At 50.9% G+C, this 21,456-nt stretch overlaps 1 protein-coding gene across 10 annotated transcripts in view; it reads right to left on the reverse strand.

Moving 5' to 3' along the window:
- NFATC2 (nuclear factor of activated T cells 2) overlaps nt 1–21,030 on the reverse strand; it is a 155,998-nt gene extending 134,968 nt beyond the window's left edge. For 5 of the 10 annotated variants that reach the window (XM_082744945.1, XM_082744939.1, XM_082744947.1 and 2 more), the window contains exon 1: nt 4,206–4,606. Coding sequence is in view for 6 of the 10 variants with exons in the window: in XM_082744942.1 (XP_082601068.1) it covers nt 4,206–4,335 (130 nt within the window). In the remaining 4 variants the exon portion in view is untranslated. Of the gene's footprint in view, nt 1–4,205; nt 4,629–20,681 lie in introns of those variants that run through there. The other 5 variants (XM_082744943.1, XM_082744944.1, XM_082744946.1 and 2 more) reach the window with 4 other exon arrangements.
- Between the last annotated feature and the right edge of the window lie 426 nt (nt 21,031–21,456).

Below are 21,456 nucleotides of genomic sequence, written 5' to 3' on the forward strand. Positions count from 1 at the left end.
CTCTGTCCTCATTCTTTCTGTTACTTTTTTCAGCTGAGGCAGACAGCTAAGTATGGTAATGGTCATACTTTGCATGCCTCTAAGCAAATAAATTTGAAAACCTAGATAAATAAAATGGATAATTTCTTAGAAAGGTATGGCTTACCAAAATTGACTCCAGTAGACACAGAAAGTGCAAAGCAGACCAATCCCCATAGACAACAGAGAACGGAAGAGAAACAGCAACCAGAGAACAACCCCATAAAAAGGCACCAGGTCCGGATGGCTTCACAGGGGAATTCTATCACACCTTTAGAAACGGGATACACACATTGTTCCTGAGCATGGAAAAGGAAAGAAATCCGAACCTAGTAACATACCAAAAAGGACCTAACAGACTAATATCACTCATGAATACTGCCAAGAGGAACCTTAAATATTATCAGACACCAGCCCACCACCATAAGTGACCAAGTGGGGTTTAAACCAGGAATTGTTCAATATTTGGAAATCGATTAATGTAAGTCGGTATGCGAATAGATCTAAGAAGAATAAAATCATTTTTCCATAGACCCAAGACATCTATGACATAATTCAACTCTCATTCCTAAGCAAAACCCTCAAGAAAATAGTGACGGGTAGGTACTTCCTTGACATAATAAAATCCATACACTTCAGTCCTAAAGTAGACACCTAAGGTATTCCTGCCCAGATCAGAAACAAGGCAAGGGTGCCTACCATTCCCACTACTATGTAGCAGATGGCTGAAGGTATTACTAGTGAAGGCCATTAGACAAGAGAAAATGAGAGAAGCATAATTAGAGGCTCTAGCTCGGTGAGGGCAGGGCCTGGGTCTTACTCCCTATTAGCTCCAGGAGCTAACATAATAGATGCTCGACAAATAGCCAGATGAGTAAATGAGTAATGGCTCACATTAACTGAGCACCTCTATTAAAAGCCAAGGGTTTAATAAAATGCTAGTAACAAATCACACTCTGTCTTGACTTAAATAGGTCAGGGGCATCTGAGTGGCTCAGTCAGCTGAGTGTCTGACTCCTGATTTCGGCTCAAATCATGATCTCAGGGTCATGAGATCAAGCCCCATGTCGGGCTCCGTGCTGGGCATGGAGCCTGCTGGAGATTCTCTCCCTCCCTCTGCCCCTCCCACTTCCTCCCTCCCTCTCTCTCTCTCTAAAATAAATAAATAAATCTTAAGTAAATAAATGGGTCAAGCCATTCAAGGCAAACAACCCACAAAGATAAATGCTATTATTTCAGCCATTTGATAGATAAGCAAACCAAGGTCCCAGGAGGTTAAATGACTCACCCAAGATCACTCTGTCGGTAAATGTTTTAAACTCCAGTCTTGCCAGAGTCCCAGGCCCCTTACAAGCTGCTTTGCATCTTGCAAAATGAACCTGCACACAGTGGACACACACATGAACAACCAAGTTCATGTTTCAGCTCTGCCATTTACCAGGCCTGCTCTCTTGGGAAAATTCCTTCACCTTTCCACTCCTCACCCTCTCCTCTAAAATAAGGGTGACAATAGAGCCCACCTGCTAGGGTCGGAGGGTCACTGCACGAGCTAATACGCATCTGTTATGATGTTCCAGTTCCATAAAATGAGCATCTGACTTCCCCCAAATTCCTAAGCCCCATCACCAAGTTCTGACCATCACCAACGTCTGTTCCATCCACCGGACCTCTCCTTCCTTGACTCTTGCCAAGCTCAGGCACAGAGCTGAGAGTAGCTGTCACACGCATCACTCATGTACTGTCACCTGGGACAAAGCCCAACAGCAAGCTAAAGGCTAGTGTCAGTCCTTGGGGAGTTCCACCATTCACAAGCAGAGAGGTGACCCCATTAACATCTGGGTAAGCCAGAGCCAGTCCCACATCTGGAAGAGCTCGCTCTGCCTCCCAAGGCTCACAACAGCCCTTCTCTTCCTCAGCCACAATGCCGCCTACTTTCCAGCAAGGAAACTTCATCTTCAGATTCCAGAGCAAAGCCCCCACCAGGCAGGAACTCCTTTCCAAAGAGCACCGTTTGGAAAGGAGGGCCTTTACAATAGAGAAGCCCAACAAAGACTACTTTGGCCAAGCTGGTCAAGGTCAGCATCAGTGGTGATCAATCAAGTTGATAACAGGTACTCTTGATAGGATGTGATGGACATAGTCCCTTCAGCTGTGTGGCCTTTGTCCTCCAAACACACAGCCCTAGTCTTTCCATGAGGGAGACACCAGAAAGACCCTAACTGAGGCACTCTCTACAGTTGACCTAACCAGCGCTCCTCCGAAATGTCACACTCATAACAAGCAGGACAGCATGGACTCTAGCTCATTATAATGCATAGGTATTGGTTCATGAATGGGAACAAATACACCCATACAAATGTCATGTAAATAAAATGGGGACCTGGGTGCTCAGGGTACAGCAACTCCCTCTGTTTTCTTTACAACTGTTCTCTGACTCTCAAACTGTTCCAAAAAATAGTTTGCTGTTTGTTTGGGGTTTTTTGTTTTGGGGTTTTTTTTGTTTTGTTTTAATGGTTCCAGGGTTTTTCACTGTGGCCATTTAGATACCCATCTGGCGGCCACCAAGCACCACTTGCCAAGAAAAACTATAAAAAGCACCTCCCATCAGATCTGGCTTGGAAACTATTTCCCCGGAAAACTCCCCTGTGCAAAAAAAGGGAGGGAAAAAAAAGGGAAAAAAAAGTTAGCTGATTGTGAATCTGGGAGGGGTGTGAGTATTAGTTCCCTGCAAAACATGACTTTAATCTTAACAAACAAAGACTACGGATGTTAAAGGAACCTTAAAGGGATCGTTTGCAGATTCTTAATTGTATCTTTTCAAAGCAAAGGATGGCCTCCAGATTGCAACTCCAGAAGACTGGTCTCTTTTGCTGACTAATTATTTCCATCTCCAGCCAAAATACAGAATAATTTACTAATTGCCATCTTGACTTGGCATCCAAGCCAAAGCAAGCTCCTCACCTAACGTGGCCAGGGAAGATCAGGAGAGAAGGAAAGGTAATACCTCTCATTCACCTGCCTGACATAGCATCTCCGGGAGGCACCGAGCCCCCAGATACCCGTGAAAAGGTCTCCTACACATAGCAGCCCGCGCAACCCCTTCCTGCACTCCGGATGCGGCCAAGCCCGAATGCATCTGGAAGTTACCAACAGGCCTGCCCCTGAGGCTTCAGCAAGCACTAGCTGGGCTGGGCTGTTAAAATCAGGAAGCCTGGTTGGGGTTGGGTTATTTTTCTATGTGTGTGTGTGTGTGTTGTGTTTTCTTTTTTGCTGTTTTTTCCAAGACAACCTGCTAACCAGAAAAATACAGTGAGGTTGGGCATACGACCTCCTCCTTCCGACAAATGCTCCTGCTAGACCACGTGAAGTGATGGCCCAGCCTGGGGAAGTCCCCAGCCACATCGGGGACCTACGAGCGGAGACTGACAGGTCGCTGAGGCAAGAATAGGCTTCTTCCTCCTGAGTCCACATGCCAGCCTTCCCCCTCAAACCCCACATCCACAATGGGGATGGGAGGCCGCTAGGGGATCACCAGTAGCAAAGCTCAGACTGATCCATTCCTGCTCATTCACAAAGGCAGCCACGGAACTCAGGGAGGAGATGGGCGGGCTCCCTCACCCTGAAGCCAAACCACCCTCCAGCATCAGGTTTAGACAAACTCTTCAGGAGTTTCAACACCGAGTCCCTGACAAAGTCAGCCACCTGGCTGTCCGGGAGAGGAGGGTCCGCGTCCCAGGCCCCGGGAGTTGGGCTCAGCAGCACCTCTTTGGGCACGTCCCCTCCCTACTGACTCCATTCTTTGGCCTCCTCGACTCCTTCCTCCAGAGGCAAATCAACCACTTCCTTTCCCCTCCGAAGACCCTGCAGCAGGCCAGAGCCAGCTGAGGCCCCTGCCACCTCCAGCTTTGCTGCCGGCGACCCTCCCTGAGACGCCACCAGTAGCTGGAGACTGACGCCCTACTGGGCAAGAGTGAGCCTACCGCCCCCTAAGGGTGGCAACAGTCCCAGACGCCTCATGCCCTCCCTCTCACCTGGGGAGACGCACTCTCCCTTCTTCCCGCCAGGCGCCCCCCCCCGCGCCCCGGAAAGTGTGACATGGGGACCAAAGCGGGGCCCCGTGCCCACTCCGCAGGCCCAAGCCCCCGCCCGCGCTCGGGGGGGCCAGGCCGGGGGGAGCCTCCACCGACCTTCGATAGGATTCAAATACTCATAGTCGAAGAGGATGGAGAAGTCGAACTCGTCTTGGGGGCTGCCCCCAGGCTCGTGGCCCGGGGCGTCCCCGCCGTCGGGGTCGGGCTGCTGCTCCGGGGCGTCCATGGCGCGCAAAGCCGCGGGAGGGTGGTGGCGGGGCGGGGGGCGAGCGCGGGCTCGGCCCTCTCCTGGGCCCCTCGCCGTGGGGGGCCGGGGGCGGCGGGTAGCGGGAAAGGGGCAGGAAGCGGAGCGGAGAGGTGGCGGGGTCCCTGTCCTCGAGGGGACGCACGCGGGCCCGGGGATGGCGCGCTGGCGCAGCGGGTCCTGGACGCGCCCGGCGAGCTGAGCGGTGGCGGCGGCGGCGCGAGCTTCCTGCTCCGGGAGGCACCTGTTGCAGCCCGCGGAGGGGGAGGCGGGGACAGGGCGGCCGGGCCGGCGGGGGCGGGGCCGCCAGCCGGGCCCCGGGGGAGGGCGCGCGGGAGGGGGAGGCGGGCGGGCCGGCGCCCGGGAGGAAGAAGGCCGCCCGCCGGCCGGGGCCGCACCACCCGGGCCCCGCGCCGAGCAACAGGCCGGGACCACCGCCGGGCACTCCCGGGCGGCCGCGCTGCGACCTGCCGCCTCCCACCGTCCCTCCCCGCGGGGAGGCAGCGGCCCCGCCGGACCGGGGACCTAGACGGGAAAGCGCCTGCCACTTGTAGTTGTGCCCTAAATGATCAGCTGATCCATTCTTTTCCTTCCTTTCTTCTCGCAGGCGGTGGAGGGGGGGGGGGCATCCATTCTCTTCCGCTGCAGACTGCGCCTCCAGGGGGGGTCTCGGCGTGCCCACAGCTGTGGCATGACTTTCACCTACCGTTCAGTCACCTGTAGATCCCTGAATGCAGTTTTTTAGGACCCGGAAAAGTATCCCAGATACTCTGAGAGCAAAGCCCCGCCCTGACACCTGTACCTCTTAGACCCCCTGTCAGGTTCCTGGTGCCAGGGACCCAGCCTAAACCAGGCACTGATGCCCTGAGAAGCTCAGGTCAGGGTTGGGGGCAGACATGAAGGTGATACACCAGAGAAGAAAGATCATCTTGAACCGTGCTGGGAGGAATCACCAGGAGTATGAAGTAAGGGTTGGCACCTGGAGAGGCTTTCTTCTCTTGGATGGTCAGGGGAGGGGGTCGGTTCTGGCAGTGGAACCAAAGGGAAGAAAAGCCGGAAGGGGCTCTGTGTGCCCTCCAAGCGAGGAGGGCAGTGCAGTTGGAGAGGTTGGCTGGTAACAAGTCCGTTTGGACACGTTAAAAACACAGCTTCCCAGGCTCTCACTGGAGTGTCCCACTCTGTAAGTCTGGAGTAGAGGCTCAGGAATGTGTATTTTGAAATAAGCACCCAAGGTGAATGTTAAGAACAAGTACATTTGAGGCACACTGACTGCATAAGAACCCAGTACCACCTACCCCCCCCCCAATAAAACACTCCCAAGGGTCTCTGACCAAGTTGGCTGAAGTCAGAAAATAGACTCACAGAGGCAGACAAGGAGATGAGAACAGTGGTCTTCAACCCTAACAGCATGTCAGAAATCCCCTGGAACACTTTTTTTTTTTTTTTAAAGATTTTATTTATTTATTTGACAGAGAGAGATCACAAGTAGGCAGAGAGGCAGGCAGAGAGAAAGAGGAGGAAGCAGGCTCCTGCCAAGCAGAGAGCCTGATGCGGGACTCGAACCCAGGACCCTGAGATCATGACCTGAGCTGAAGGCAGCGGCTTAACCCACTGAGCCACCCAGGTGCCCACCCCTGGAACACTTTTTAAATGCCTGTGTCTAGGCTTCAGACCAACCCCCAGGGAACCAGAACATCCAAAGGTTGTTTGTTTTGTTTTTTAATGACCTCAGATGCATCTAAACTGTAGCCAGTGTTGAGACTCCCAGAGATATGGGGGGAGAGGCTCTAGGATTCCCAGAGAACCACACCTTGACCTCACGTGGGGAATGACTCAAATCCTTCCCCACAGGCAAGGAAGGATGGGGAATGTGTTTCCTTCACAAGGAGCCCTCTCTGCTCCATTAAGGGATTTGTGCCAAGCCAGGCATCATCATTCATTCCCCAAATATTTGCTGAGCCCATGAAGTACCCGACATTGTGACCACTTTTGGAGATCCAGCCATCAACAGGACAGCATCTCTACCCTCACCATGCTCATATCCTGGGAGCAAAGAGATACAGCAATGAATAGGGTTTTCTAGATTGCACTTAGACTAGTGGTTCTTAACCCCAGTCATGCATTTGAATCACCTGGAGAGCTGTTTAAAAATTCAATGGTCCAGCCCCACCAGAGACCAGTTATAATCAGAATGTTTGAACGTGGAGCCTGGACCTCAGGGTTTTGTAAAACCTCCCCAGATGCTTCCAGTGTGTGGCCAGGGATGAGAAACACTGGTTTAGACTCTCACTTCCTTTCAAGAGACCCAGGCCTGGCCTCAGGACTCACCAACTTTCAGAGACCTAGGAAGTACTTTCTGGTTGTCCGAGCAGAAAATGATCCTCTTCTTTAATTCCTAATTATAATCACAGTGACACTGGGTGTAGCCAATAAACGTCTTAGAGAGGCTGATAAATGTAGATGGAGGAGGAGGGAGTGATGACCCAGACTGGGACACTTAGACCCAAGTATCTAGAAGGAGATCGGTGCTCTTGGATCCTTATGATAGCACCCAAAGACCAAATCCTGAAATGTAGTCAGGGATAAACAAAGGAACATGCCTGTCCTTATGGTGTAGAAAAAAAGAAGGGCTGGTGTCTCCTTCCCACGTCCTTTCTCATCACCCACCCATAATGATTAAACCCCTCTAATCTAGTGGACATCTGTTGATTTGCCTACCCGGAATCATTCCCTGCTTCTGATAATAGCATCCCAGAGTGTTCCTTTGGGAAACTACTCTTGAGCTAATTTTGGCAAAACTATCAATCCAATTGTCCCCCCCACCCCCACACCTGGCAAAGAACTGAATGAATGACCCAGGCTTGAAAAGAGATTTCATCTTCTCTAGCCTATGAGACCTACTAAGGCAGTGGTCATGACTGCCTCACTCAGACACAACTTTATGTCCAGTGGATGTGTGGATGGATGGATAGACGGATGAGTGGAAGAGTGGGTGTTTGGAGGGATGCATGGGTGCAGGGGTGAATGGATGGATGGATGGTGGATGAATGGAGGGACGGATGACGGATGATGGATGGATGGATGATGGATGGATGGATGATGGATGGATGGATGGATGGAAGGAAGAGTGAGTTGGTTGGATTCATCAGTGGATACATACCTAGATTAATTGATCACTTGGTGGAAGAAGAGATGTTTAGATAATAGCAGCTGGATCAATCAATGGCTCAATAGAAAAGTGGATGTTTGGATGGAGGGATGGATGGACAGCTGGAAAAGGGGTTGAACTCTCCTGTGTGTGTAAGTTCCTTAGATTTTAACAACCCCATCCAGCAGGGAGTCTGCTTGTCCCTCTACCTCTGCTCCTCTCCATGCTCCCAAGCACTCACTCTCTAAAATAAATTAATTTAAAAAAAAATAAAAATAGAAAAAGACTCTAACTACCTTAGCTGTTCCTCTGAATAGTGGATATATTTTCAAAGCTTCTAAGTTTTGGGATCTGCGCCCTAACGATCAAAGGTTCTTTAAAGAAATAGGTTCAGACTAGGCCCTGACCCAAAACAATTTCTGCTGGAGCCATGGGAAGTGAGAAGCTTTTCTTCTTGGAGGGCCACCTTGAGGGTGGAGGTTTGGGTTGGGAGGAAGACATATTTTCAATTCCAAAATAAATAATTTGTGCTCTTAGGAGCAAGGATTAGGAGCAGAATGCATGACCTTTATGCATTCAGTGCCCCCACCCCCGGGGGACAGGGGTGGGATGGAGGCCTTTGACAGTGCAGCTCTGTCAACCTTCTCTCTGCCCTGTGCCTGACCTCCTTGCAGAGGCCCCGGCCTCTTCGTTTTTCTCCCGCCTTTCCAACAAAAGTGCAAGGGGAAGCCAGCAAAGCCCCTGAGAGCTTGAAACTTCTAGCACACCTTGGTACTGTCTGGCCCTGCTCCAGGAATTCAGCTCACTTTAACAAGCACTTACCCTAATGTATAGTTGCAAACCGAGGTAAGCACCATGAAGAAAAGAAGAAGGTGCTAGAGCTTGTAGCAAGGAAACCTAATGTAGATACACAGAGTTCAGGGAAGGCTTCCCCAGGAGCTGATGTTTCCACAGAGGCCCAAAAGTCATCAAGAAGTTGGCCAGTAATAGTGAGAAGAAGAACTAGCAGCCAGATGCGGAAAAGTATGTGCAAAGGCCCTGAGGCAGGAGGAAGTATGAAGTGTTGGAGGCACGGAAGGAAGACTGGAGTGGCAGGTACTAAGGAACCTGAAGAAGGTATAAGGGAAGGCTGGGAAGTAAGTGGGGCCCTGGGACCATGCGGAGAATTCTGGACATAAGAGCAATGGGGAACAACCAAACAGTGTCTGGCAGTGTGTGACAAGATCGTATTCAAGTTTTTAAACAATTGCTTGGGTTCTATGTGGAGAAGAAACTGCAGGGTACAAGGGCTGAAGCGGGAAGACCAATTAGGAAGCGACCCATAAGCCAAGGGGACAAGGAACTCTGGGAGCGTAGCCTTTGCGGAGGATGTTCAAAACAGCAACAGCCCACAAGAGACACACATATGTACCCTTGTCCTTGGTCATGCTTGAGTGATTTCTTTTCCTCTTCTAGGCACGATTTGATTCCCCCTAAACACGAATATCAGAGGAGCATTGGTCTTGGGCTCTAAGTCATGAGGCCCATTCAGGTGGGTGCTGGAAGGACCCACTACCCACAGCTCTACGTTCCTTTCTGCCTTCTGGCAGGAAGCTCATCTTCAGCTGCGGCCCGGACCTCTCCCCTTACATCCGGGCAACGCGTCCAGCTGCCAACCCAACATTCTGTTCGGGTGTCCAACAGGCATCTCAAAGTGACCGGGTCCACAGCAAGCCCCGTGATGCTCTGAAACCTCTCTGCTCCCCGACCTCCCAGCTCAAATATCACTGCCACCCCTGCCCCATTTATCCAGTTCTCTGACCATAATCCAAGGAGTAGTCCTGTGATCCCTCTCGTTTTCTCACACGCATGGACAAACGTGCAGCAAATCTGGACATCTCTATCTCAAAATGTAACCTAGACCCAACTGTGTCTCACCAACCTCACGCCCCAACGAGCCACTTCCCTGGACAACTGCACAACTGCAGCCACCTCCTCCCTGGTCTTGCTTCTTCCGCTTTGCCTTGACACAGAGCAGCCACAGGCATCTTCGCACAATATAGATCCCGTAAATGCCCCTGTGGCTTCCCATTAAGTTTAGAATTAAATACAAATACTCTGGCCTATGAAACCTTGGACAAGCTGCCTCCAGCCCCAGCTCTCTTAGACGACCATCTCTCACCATTCACCCCTTCTCTTACCCCCTTCTACCACCCTGCTCATCCACCCGTTCCTTGATAATGCCAAGTACAACCCCACCTCAGGGCCTTTGCACATCCTGCTCCCATGGGTGTTTGCCAGGCCAGCCCCTCACTGTTCATGCCTCAGCCCAAATGTTACTTCCTCAGAGACACCTTCTGTAACCACCCCAATAAAAATAGCGCCCCTGGCATTCTTTTTTCCCATGGTCAGCTTTGTGTTGTCATGGCCTTTTTCTCTACAGTATACTGTACTCATCTGTATATCCGTTCACCTGTTGATTACCTGTTCTCACTTGAATGGAAGCCCCACAGGGGCAAAGCTGTGTGTCTGCTTTGGTCACTGGCATATCTGGGGCTTTCGTGGATAAAAATACAGGACACAAGTTAAATTTGGAGTTTAGACGAACAACACATTTTTTTAGTGTAAGTATGTTCCATACATGATGGGGGTATATTTAAGCTAAAAATGATTCATTTTGAAATTCAACATTACCCAGGCACCTTGTATTTCTGTCTAGCAATTCTGGCTATATCCCCACATCCTAGAAGAGGGTGGTAGGTAGTCCCTAAGAGGCAGCTTAAGGAATGAATGAAGGCACGGTGCCAAAAGAGTATCCCCCTGAGAGATCAATCTGGCAGAAGCTTGTACCAAGAGGAACAATGGGGTCCCCACTTCCCTCAGTTTAATGGGACTTGTCAGGGATATCCTGAAATCTGGTGTTTTGCACAACTGCCGGCCCTGCCTCTAGCGTGCTTACGATACCTGTAATCATTTTTACATAAAAACATTGCATCTGACTCAGTAGCTCTAGGGAAATTCTGCCTGTACATGTTTTTTATTTAAGAAAGAAAGAAGAAGAAATACTTGTAGAATATACGTTGTGTTCCAGAAAATATTTGCGTGGTATTTTTTAATCCAGTCACCACTGCCCCCACCACTGGCCTCCCTGAAGGTCAATGGTACCCACAGGCGTGAAAACACAAATGTCTGGCCAAGGTTGGGGTGACCTAGGGGTAGAAGACGAAACATCGCTGGGCTGGGAAGCCCAGGATCCAATCCAAGTTCTTCCTCTAACTCGTGCTGCAACCTTTAAGCAAGTCACCTGGGCTTTCTGTGCCTCAGTTTCTCCATCTGTAAAATGGGGGATGAGCTGGGTCATACCTGAGTCCCCGTTCCGGCTCTAACAGTCAAGCATTCTTTGATGCTCACCCCAGTGCCCTCCAGGGCCATCTTCATGGGTGTACATGAGACCCTGTGCTCAGAAGGACCCCACACTTGGTTTAAAGCTCCGCTGTCTTAAGATTCTTAATTTTTGGAATTGGGGCAGCACACGTTCACTGTGTGCCAGGTCCTACAAGTGACACAGCGAGGCACGATGGCAGACTACAACAAATAAGTCACCAGCTCTCGTCACGAACGCCACATGCTGACAACGCCCATTGTAATAAAAGCTTGACTACAAACTGTAGGCACTGAAACCTTCTGAAGTCTAATCCAAAAAGCAGGCACATCCTTTACTACGTTCCAGAAACAAACCCACCTCGACCTCAGACCATCCTGGGATGATCTCCCTACATGCTACTATTATAATTCAATATGCTAATATTATAATTTAGAGATATTATAAATTAGAGGGAGGTGCGTTTGGCTCCCACAGGCCTGGAATGTGGATAGGCAAATGAAGCTAGACCCAGGACAGCGCCAAAATACTCAGCAACTGATGAAATGATGTCCATGAAATGGTTCGAAAAAGGAAAACAAGTGCAAAAATAAAAAGAAAAAAGCATCCACGGTGAGCAAACAATGACAATTCTAATGAAGACAGAATGAATACCAACAGGGCCCCGCAGAGCCACACCACAGCCTGAGGCAAAAAGGAAACATGAGTAATACTGGTCCTGTCTTTATTTAAAATTCTTATTTTCATTCTTGGTTCAGCATGGGTTTTTGACATCAATTTTGATTTTAAAATATTACATTAAAGTGTTACTCATCTCGATTACGGAGTCTTTTGGCATGCCCTTCTAGTCTGCCTTCCCACCGCAGCCATCTTCAGGAGTGAGCTCCTTATGGATGGGGGAAATAAGACAGTCTGAGAGCTGACTTCTACTCCAATCTGTCTCCTACATGGTCTTTTAAAGCCTGCACAGGACTTCTCTGGTGTGAGAAAACAATTCTCCCACTTCCATCTACACCCTCCCCCACCCCGCACCCCCCTGCAGACATTGACCTTGACCATGCAGGCTCTAAGAGGGCGACCTTCTATTAAAAGCCCAAACCCGAATCCAGGTATGGAATGTGAGAAGATGCTCCGTCTGACAGCAGAAATCACAGGTTTGCTGTAGCTCAGCCGAATCCATCCTGCACGCACATTACGACTGGGCTGCTTGATCATTCCTTTTAATCCAAACTAACATTTTTAAACTGGGAGATTTGGGGGTTCCTGTGTGGCTCAGTCGGTTAAGCATCTGTGTTCAGCTCAGGTCATGATCCCAGGGTCCCGGGATGGAGCCCCACATCGGGCTCCCTGCTCGATGGGGAGCCTGCTTCCCCCTCTCTCTCTCAACTTGCTCCTCCCTGGGCTTGTGCTCTCTTTCTCTCTCTGTCAAATAAATAAATAGAATCCTTAAAAGAAAATAAATTGGGAGATTTTACATAAAAACCCCAATTTCCGGTAGCTCCTAAAAACCAGGAAGATCTGGGACGGCAGGTCCGTAGTCCCATGTGGACCAGCGTGCGGGAGCAGAGCAGCAGCTGCTCCTTCAGATGATTCCATCGCTGTCAGGCCTCTACCCAGCCCGCCCTTGTCCCCTGGAGCACAGGAGCTTGAGACCCTGGCTTCCAGGCTCTTGACTCCTCCCATCTGGTTCCTGCTCACCCTTGATTCCTGGCTTCACAGCACATGCCCCTCTGCCTCCTGAAACTGGTCCTCAGTGGGGGAGCAGCAAATTTACCTTTCTCTTCAACTACTGTCCTTGCTTCGGATCAAGCACGAGGAGCCGCCATCACTCAGCCCGGGGAGCTTCATCTTCTACCAAAGCAGAGCCTTACAGGCAGGCAGCTGCTAGTTAGGGGACGGAGCACTGGCTAGTCCCCACCCATTCCCACAACCACTTCTCAACCATCTGCCTTCTGCCCTGCTGCCACCCAGGCCCATCCCCCTAGATGCCTGTGCCCCCAGTATTGCATTTCACATCTCCATTCTCTCCCTTGCTGTAGTCTTCAGAGACTAAAACATCAGGGCTGACTTCATACTCTTTGAAGTCAGGGAGTGAGGACAGCAAGCTGACTTTAGGGAGCTCACAGCGACCCTCCACCAGCCGTGCTTCCACATGACCACACCTTGGCCCCCCAATAAGACCACAAGGCATCTCTGTCTCTCCCTCTTGCATTCCTCTGTCAAAACCATCACTAGATTTTACTTACACCTTGAGTTACATAACATGTAAATGGCTTCCCATAGGACTGGGTCTCCCCAAATGTACAAAAAGAAAAATCTTGATCTGACTTTCAAATGCAAATAAGCACGTCTTTCTATATCTTGGATTTTCTCCATAAGACCTAGCTGGTGCCTTGCCCCTAGTGGAACTTGCACACACACCTCTGGACTTACTGGTTCAATGACTGAAGGTCATCCAGAACCCACAGGAAAGACTCCAGAGATCTGTGGTGGACAATGGACAGACTTGAAGGTTATGAAGCTAAAGGAAAGTACTAACTTGAATTTAAAACAATAAAGTGGTCGCTAGCATGAACTCACTGCTTTCTCTGCGCTGAGGGTGTCACAGACAGGATCTTTAAACCTCCAAGCCCCCCCCCACCATGTGTAAGGATTACTATCACCCATGTTTCAGTTAAGGAAACTAGGCACAGAGTTTACTTCTAAAGTCACACATGCCACCACGGAAATGATTTTGTCCCACACAAGTCTGATACTCATTACTGAGTCACACTGTTCCTTGGTTATTAGCGAAGGGCGGATTTGCTAAGGGACATTTTGGACGAAGATGAAACGCTGAAAAGTGTCTCGTGACTCCCAGTGATAGGAGAGGATGAAGGAGGGGCCCACGTGGGGCATCTAGGCTGGGCTGAAAGGAGGATGTGTCTGAAGGGGTTCCTATTGTTCACAAAATTAATGGCGTCTATCCCCGTGCCAGAGACAGGGACCATTCCAACCACAAAGGAGAGCACTCTGTGGACTAGACACCAGCTCTCTCCACCTCCTCCGCCCCGCACTGCTCCCAGGCATCATCATCTCCCACCCGCGCCCCGGCAACAGACACCCATCTGCATTCCGAGCACCTCTTCTTACGTGATTCAGGCTGTTCTCCACTTAATGGCCAGTATGAGCCTTTGAAAAGATTAACAAGACCACACCCTGTGCACTTAAAATTCCCCTAGTGCCTCCCATTACCCTGAGAATGAACTTCAGACTGCTCCAGCCCTGACTTGCCTCCCTGATCGCATCCCGCTCCCCCAACCCCCACGGCGCCCCACCCCCCCCCCTCCAAATCTGGGTTCCAGCCTCCAGCCATACAGGCTTTCTTGCTGTTCCCTGAATGTTCCAAGCACATCTCTCTCCTTAGGGCCTCCTCCTTCTGCCTGGATGCTCTTTCCCCCAGACATTCTGTAGGCAGACACCATGCCATTCAGAGCGCAGTGAAAAAGACATCTCTTTAAAGACAAAGGGGCCATTCAGTCTGAATCAGCAAACCCTACCGTGTGGGTTAAATTGTGTCTTTTCCCAAAAATACATTCAATTCCTAACCCCAGCTACCTGCGAATGTGATCTCGTTTGGAAAGAGGGCCTTTGCAGATGTCATCAGTTAGGATGAACTCATTCAAGCTGAAGGCTGGAATCCAGCAACTGGTATCCTTATAGGAAGAAGAGAGGACACACACACACACACACACACACACACACACACACACGAGGAAGAAGGCCCTGTGAGAGCAGATGCAGAGACCGGAGGGCTGCATCCACAAGCTAAGAATGGCCAGGAGTCCCCGGAGGTTGGAAGAGATGATAGAGTATCCTCCCCTAGATCCTTCAGAGAGATCACGGCCCTGCTGACACCCTGAGTTCCAAGGTTTAGTCTTCGAAAAAGAGCGAAAATAGATTCCTCTTGTTTTCAGCCACCCAGTTTGTGGTCACAGTGTGACAGCAGCCATAGGAAATGAACACCCCCACCCATCACACAGGCATGCACACACACATGCGTGCACACGTGTGCATGTACACACGTGCACAATGCACACATGTGTGCGCACGCACATGCACACATTTATGTGCACACATGTGCACAGGTGTACATGCATGCACACATATATGCACACATACACAACATGCGTGCATATACATATACACATACGTGCACACATATACACGGTCACACACATACGCACACACATACATACACATATACACACATGCATGCAGGCACACGTGCACACATATACACATACATGCAGATACATATACACACTCCCCCGTACCGGTATACACATATGCACACGAATACACATGCATACACACATGCACATGCATGCACATATATGTGCACACACCTATACGTGAGCATCTTCTGCATGCATACACTCACAAACCCACACATATATTTACGTATATGAACACATGCATGCACAGCTCGTGTACACACGTGCACGCGTGTCCATGCGAGTGTGCATACACAAAGCCATTCCCAGCTCCGTTCTCTTATTTGAGTCTCTAGCATTGGATGCCCTTTGAAACTATCTTGGCTATTCCCAGGGTCACTTGCTTGGCTTTTGCCTCCCAAGGGCAAACTCTGTCTCATTCACTGCTCTGTCCCCAGCATCTGGGACAGTAACTCGCACACAGTGAGTGCCCTCACAGTGTTGATGAAAATGAACTAAATGGTCAAGGGAGCATCTAAGTGGGGGTGAGAATGAGGTGGGCCGGGAGGAAAGGGGTGGCGAGGCTGGCACAGGCCGAGAGAAGGCCCAAATGGTGTGTGGGCAGAGAAGAGGAGTGGGGATACACTGGCTCGGGGAGCAGTGCCAGAGTCACCAAAGAAGCATCCTTAAAGCCTCCAAGAGGCTTTAAGGACAAGGACCCAAGGCAGCCCCATGGTGTGGGAGAAAACCGGGAATGGTTGTTCAAGAAAGAGAAAACAGGTCCCCTTGGTGTCGATGATCATTCAGCCTCAGGGAGCGACAGGGCAGAGTGGATTGTGTCCAAGCTCCGTGACTTAGCTGTGTTCCCCCAGGAGCAGGGGGAGTGACCGCACCTCCTTGTGCAAGATGGGCGTGGCGGCCGTCCGGCGGGCGTGAGGTTAACGAGGTGGTACAAGAGAGACCCTCAGGACAGGGCCTGGCACGTAGTTGGTGGCCACAAGTGGTGGCAGCCATCGTGGTCTTTGGGGCCAATGTTCTGCAGGCAGCATGAAAGCACGTGTCTGTTGGATGGCCCAGGAGGAATCCTGTTTGGGCCTGTAGCCTTTGGTAGGAAAACGTGGAAGTCAAAGGCCACCGTCATTGTGAAAAGGAGGCCAAAGAGAGTGAACCAAAAAGATGGCACAGTGCTTCAGAGTTTTAAGTCTTAGTTCCACGACCTTCACAGGTCAGATCACCCCCTTCTGCGCATCACCCATTCATCCATTCATCTGTCCGGCCATCCACTGAACACAAAAAAGTACCAAGGACCTACTAAGGGCCAGGCACTGTTCAAGGCCCTGGGGCCACAGGAGTGAACAAGACAGCTGTGGTTTCTACTTCCTGGAGTTGAAGTCTGAAAAAAGACACAGACGAAGCATGGCCAGTTATCCCAGTGTGACCAGCACAGGACAGGGCAGCACAGGGCGGGGGCCTCCAGTCCAGTCTGGGTGGTCAGAGCTTCACATCCCTATTCTAACAAAGGAACAGTGCTCGCTTCGGCAGCACATATATTCTAACAAAGGAACAAAAATAGAAACCTGCCTGGCTTCTTCCGGGTGAGATGTGAAATACTCGGCCACTCGTGTAAGCAGTCAGGGAGATCAATCCAATGTGAAAATGCCAGAGAAAAGCACTTGGTAATTGGTTTTTTAGTCTGGATTTTTCGGGGGTTGGGGGTGGAGAGTAAATATTGAACTAATGAATTATACAGTAATAATGACATCAATTATTTATGAAGTGGGTACTTTGAGGGTCATACTGTTTATTAAAAGAGTGAAACCCTCCATAGATTAATAAATAATTGTCGTCCTCCTCTCCAAGGGTCTCCGCTGCCTTCAGACCTTCCCGGCCACTCAGCAAACAAAGGGTTAAAACCTGGCCCAGCAGGGGAGTCTGCTGGGACCCCCACTCCTGCTGTCCTGACTGGTGAACGCTCAGTTATGAACGATTACTCTGCATATTATCATGGTCATCCTTTTCTATGTGAGGTCGCTGAGACATAGGAAAGCCAAGTTACCTGCCTACGGTCCTACAGCTAACAAGGGGCAGAGCGAAGATTTGAACTCAAATCACCAGATCTCAGGCTATTAGCTTCTCCACTGTAGAAGTGTCCTGGGCCCCATCCTAGACACAGAAGTCGACCTGGCGCTCGCCTCAGGGGGTGTACAATCCAGTTAAGGAAAGTTTGCCATAAAGGTAGTTGGAGGAGCTTCCGGGATAATGAGCGCTTCTCTCTGAAGTTCTAGGGAAAGGAGGAGAGACCCGGAGGTGTTGCTGGAGGTGCAGTGATGTGGGAGCAACAGAAGGGCTTAGCCACGTGGCGGGGGGTGGTTGGGGTGGGGGGTGGGGCCTGGAAGGGTCTCTGACCAGTGCAGGCAGAAGGCAGTGCTGGCTTAAGAGCGTCCCGGCTGCCCAGGAACTGTTCTTGTTCTAGTGGAAATGGAAACATCGCGCCTCCGTTCCCCTGAGCCAAGGCAAGAAGCCCTCCTTGACTCACTCTACTATTGAAACAAATCAGCTGCTGCCTCAGTTTCCCTGACTCTACGGATGATGCTTGTACCCTTCCCCTCCTTGCACACTGCTCTCTTTCCCTTCCAGGATACATCAGAGAACACCCTGCCAGAAGAGCGCAGAACCAGGGTCAGGTCTGCCTCCGCGCCCTCATCGGTCAAACGGTGTTAGAAAGAATTAAGAGTATATTAATGAGTTCCAGAGACAACAGAGCTTATGGTCAAGAGGCTGGGTTCAAAGTATGGCTGCACCGCTTCCCTGCTGGGCAGCACCTGGCCAGTTCCCGCACCTCTCTGTGCTTCGCTCCCCACCTCCGTGAAGGAGACGGTAATAGTCCTCAACACACACATTCGCGTGCCAGGCATTGTAGGGCCAGCTTGCTGTGTGACTTCAGGCAAAGTAGCTCTCTTGGTCCTAAACTGTCAGGCAGTAATAACATTTAGCATGTTTTACCTCATGTTCAGCACAGAGGTGAGCGTTCCATGAGCGTGATTTCATGGGGCGCTCATAACACCCCCCCCCCGAGGCCCTCATCATCATATTCCCTGTTGCAGCCGAGGAAACGGGCTTTAGAAGACATGATCTTGTCCAACCTGTGCCATTGGAAAGCTCCAATAAGTTAAAAGTGTACCTCAAGAGATTTAAAGCACCGCATCTCTTCAAAGAATTTTAGCTGCGACATTCCATTTTTGTCACCATGTTGTCATTTAGCATCTTCAAAGCAACAGGAATCACAACTAATATTTGCCAAGTGCTGATCTGTGAGCGTGAGACCATCGTAGGGGCTTTACCTCTGTTACCTCCCAGAATCTCACAGCAACTTGTGAGGGAGACATTATTACTGGTCCCATTTCACGGATGTGGAAACCGAGGCACAGAGACGTTAAGTCACTTGCCCAAGATCACGCAGTTGCAATGTGGCCAAGCAGGAACTCTAATCCAAGCAGAAGACTGGGAGTTTGGGTCTGGGAGTGAACAGAGCTCACCCTGGGTTTGTTAATTCCTAAAATACTTTCCATCATCCCACTTCAGATAAAACTGAACACACCTCTTTCAGATCTTCAGTTTTTCCCAGGACCTTGACCCGGAGCTGCACAGCAAGGTCAGTATTTTCTTACCATGCAAATATTTCTATTCACTATTGCTGACCCCGCCCATCTGCAGGCACACTTCAGGTCTGTTCCTAGGATCACGGCAGCGTTTGAGTTTAAAGGGGCCCTTCGGTTGTTCCCCAGGGAGACCCTGATGCAGGACACAGCTGAAGCCACTCATGCTGTGAAGTGCTGTCTGTCATGCTGAAGCTGTCTGTGGTGTCTAGAATCGTATTCCGTGTGCCCGTTGCCTTGGCATGCCAAGTGTGGTTTGCTGGGAACAATGTGGTACCCTGTCTCCCACATGCGTACACACATTGGCACACTCATACTACAACCCCTGCACACACGAGCTTGGCTTGGGGAGGGTAGGCAATGCACGTGCACGTCCAAAATACACACACTTCAAAATCTGGAGGGACAAGCAAGTTCATAAACCCAGAGGAGAGGTGTAGCCACACCAATAAAATGTGAGGCTTGTGTTAGATCACACTGTAAAACAGAAGCCCAGTTTCTCCTCCAAGCTCTCTCTCCCTTTCTGAATAGAGCTCAATTCTGCATTAGTCTGTCCCCACCCCCACTATCATAACATCAAACACTATTCTTCAGTACATGTGACAGTAAAAGCCAATTTGTGTCCATAAGACATCTGTCTGTCGGCTGGCTGAGAGCATCACTTTTACAGATGCTGCCGTGTCAGTAATGTCTTGTGACCAGTATTGTCATAGGCTTGACCCCTAGCAGAGGACAGGATAACCTGGTGCCCATAAAAATGTTCAAAGCATTGGCAGGGTCTTGCTTTCAAAAGTGCAACTCAGCTAAAAAAAAAAATATAAGCCATTGAAGTTCACTGTGGCAAAGCACACCATTTACCTAACCCAAGGCAGTTGGCCTCACTTGGGTTTTCAAAAAAAAAAAAAAGAAAAAAAAGAGCCCTTCAGGTTTATTTACTGAAATTGTCATTTCTTTTCCCCCAGAACTTTAATCAGCCACACAGAGCACAAAACCTACATTCAACTCTGATTTTATGACACGAGGCTAACTCCTCCTACGCATATTTATTTCACTTAACTCTTGCAGTCCTGCCGGCTGGGCAGTGCCCCCCGCCCCACGCGGGGCTGGCCTCTGGAAAACACATCGCATTGCCTGGTTCCCACTCTTAAAGCCCGCTTCATTAGCGTGCAGCCTAAAGCCCTCTGCAATCCCAGCCAGATGGCTATTTTCATATCATATTCTTATACGTCAAGCCCCTCCCGTAAGATCCCAATAGTGTGATTCCGGCGCTAACTCCAAGAAGGGGGGGAAGACAGAGACATGGAAAGTAGAGTGTAATCAGATCGCCAAACAAACTGATGGTACATTGCACTTAAAAGAGAAGCCGGAGGACTGTATCCATTAGGCACATCAAAAAGGGGGAAAGAAAGTTGTTCAAATGCCCCAGGGCATCTGCTGCTCTGTTAAAAAGCAAAAATCCTCATTACTGTATCCATTATATAGTAAAATGTCAAGCGTGTTCCTCTAAAAGAAGAAAAAAGTCTAAATGATGATGACGATGACGATGACGATGATGGTGATGATGGTGCTGGTGATGATGGTGATAGAGCGGAATGGCATCTGCTGTCAGAAGCCCGGTGCTGGAATGGTTAAGCAGCTGGCGGTGAGCAGCTCGAATCTCTCCCACCGACCCACGGAGGGGACAGTCCTTACGACAGACCTGCCTAGGGAATCCCGCCTTGAGATGCCTCACTGCCCCCGCAAAGTGGCCTCAAGCCGACTCCCCCCCATGCCCAGGTCTCCCCTCCTTCGCCAGGGCGAGGGCACCCCGGCCCCTGCCCCCACTACCTGCGCCCCTAGGAGACGGCAGTCCCCGGGCCTCCTGCGCGACCTCAGCCAGGAGCTGAAAGCGCTGCCCGAAAGGAGCAGAAGGGACAGGGCTGGGAGGCGGTAGAGGAAAGGACTGAACCAGAAGGCGAGTCGCTTACCTTGGTCCACAGACCCCATGATGCGGAGGGGAAGGCAGTGCCCCGGTCTGAACGCAGCCTCTCTCTGCATCTGCAGGGGATGGGGGCTCGGCGCGCCGCGGGAGAGGGAGAGCCGCGGGCCCGTCCTCCCTAAAGCATGCTCGCCGGCTGCCCTGGCCCTGGAGCCTGCAACCAGCCCGGGAGCTGCGCGCCCGCTGCCTCCGGGCTCGGGCGCCCGGCTCCCCGCTCAGGCTCGGTCTCCGGTTCCCGGTTCCCGGTTCCCAGCTCCCGCTCCCGGCTCCCGGCTCCCGGCTCCCGGCTCCCGGCTCCCGCTCCCGCTCCCGGCGCGGCTGGGCGCTCGGGCTTACTCGAGAGGGAACGCGACTTCCTTCCCCGCGCTCCGTGTTTATAGGCTTTCAATGCAGTAAAATAACGGGATTCCCTCACTGTTTCCTCCTGTTTATCCAGCGCCATGGAAACCGCTGGATCCCGGCCATCTCCAAAACTAAGGGCTTTCCTGCAAACTTCACACTCAGGAATCCATGACGTCGCCTCCTCCGCGGCCAGCCAGCTCCGTGGCTCCCTCGGCCGCCAGCACAAGTCCCTGATTGTTCGGGAGAGAAGTCGGGGAGAGGGAGCAGAGGCGGGCAGCGGCGAACAGAAGTGGTGGGGGGGGTGCAGGAGCTCAGTGGCTGTCTGCAAGGATGGCCCGGCCACCCTTCCCCAGCCCACGCAGCTCTTAGCAAACCGTGCCCCCACAACTCTAAAGCACCCCCCCCATTTTGCAAGCGGGGCC

This window comes from Mustela nivalis (assembly GCF_964662115.1).
Source record: "Mustela nivalis genome assembly, chromosome: 8".
In the NCBI taxonomy this organism is placed as follows: Eukaryota; Metazoa; Chordata; class Mammalia; order Carnivora; family Mustelidae; genus Mustela; species Mustela nivalis.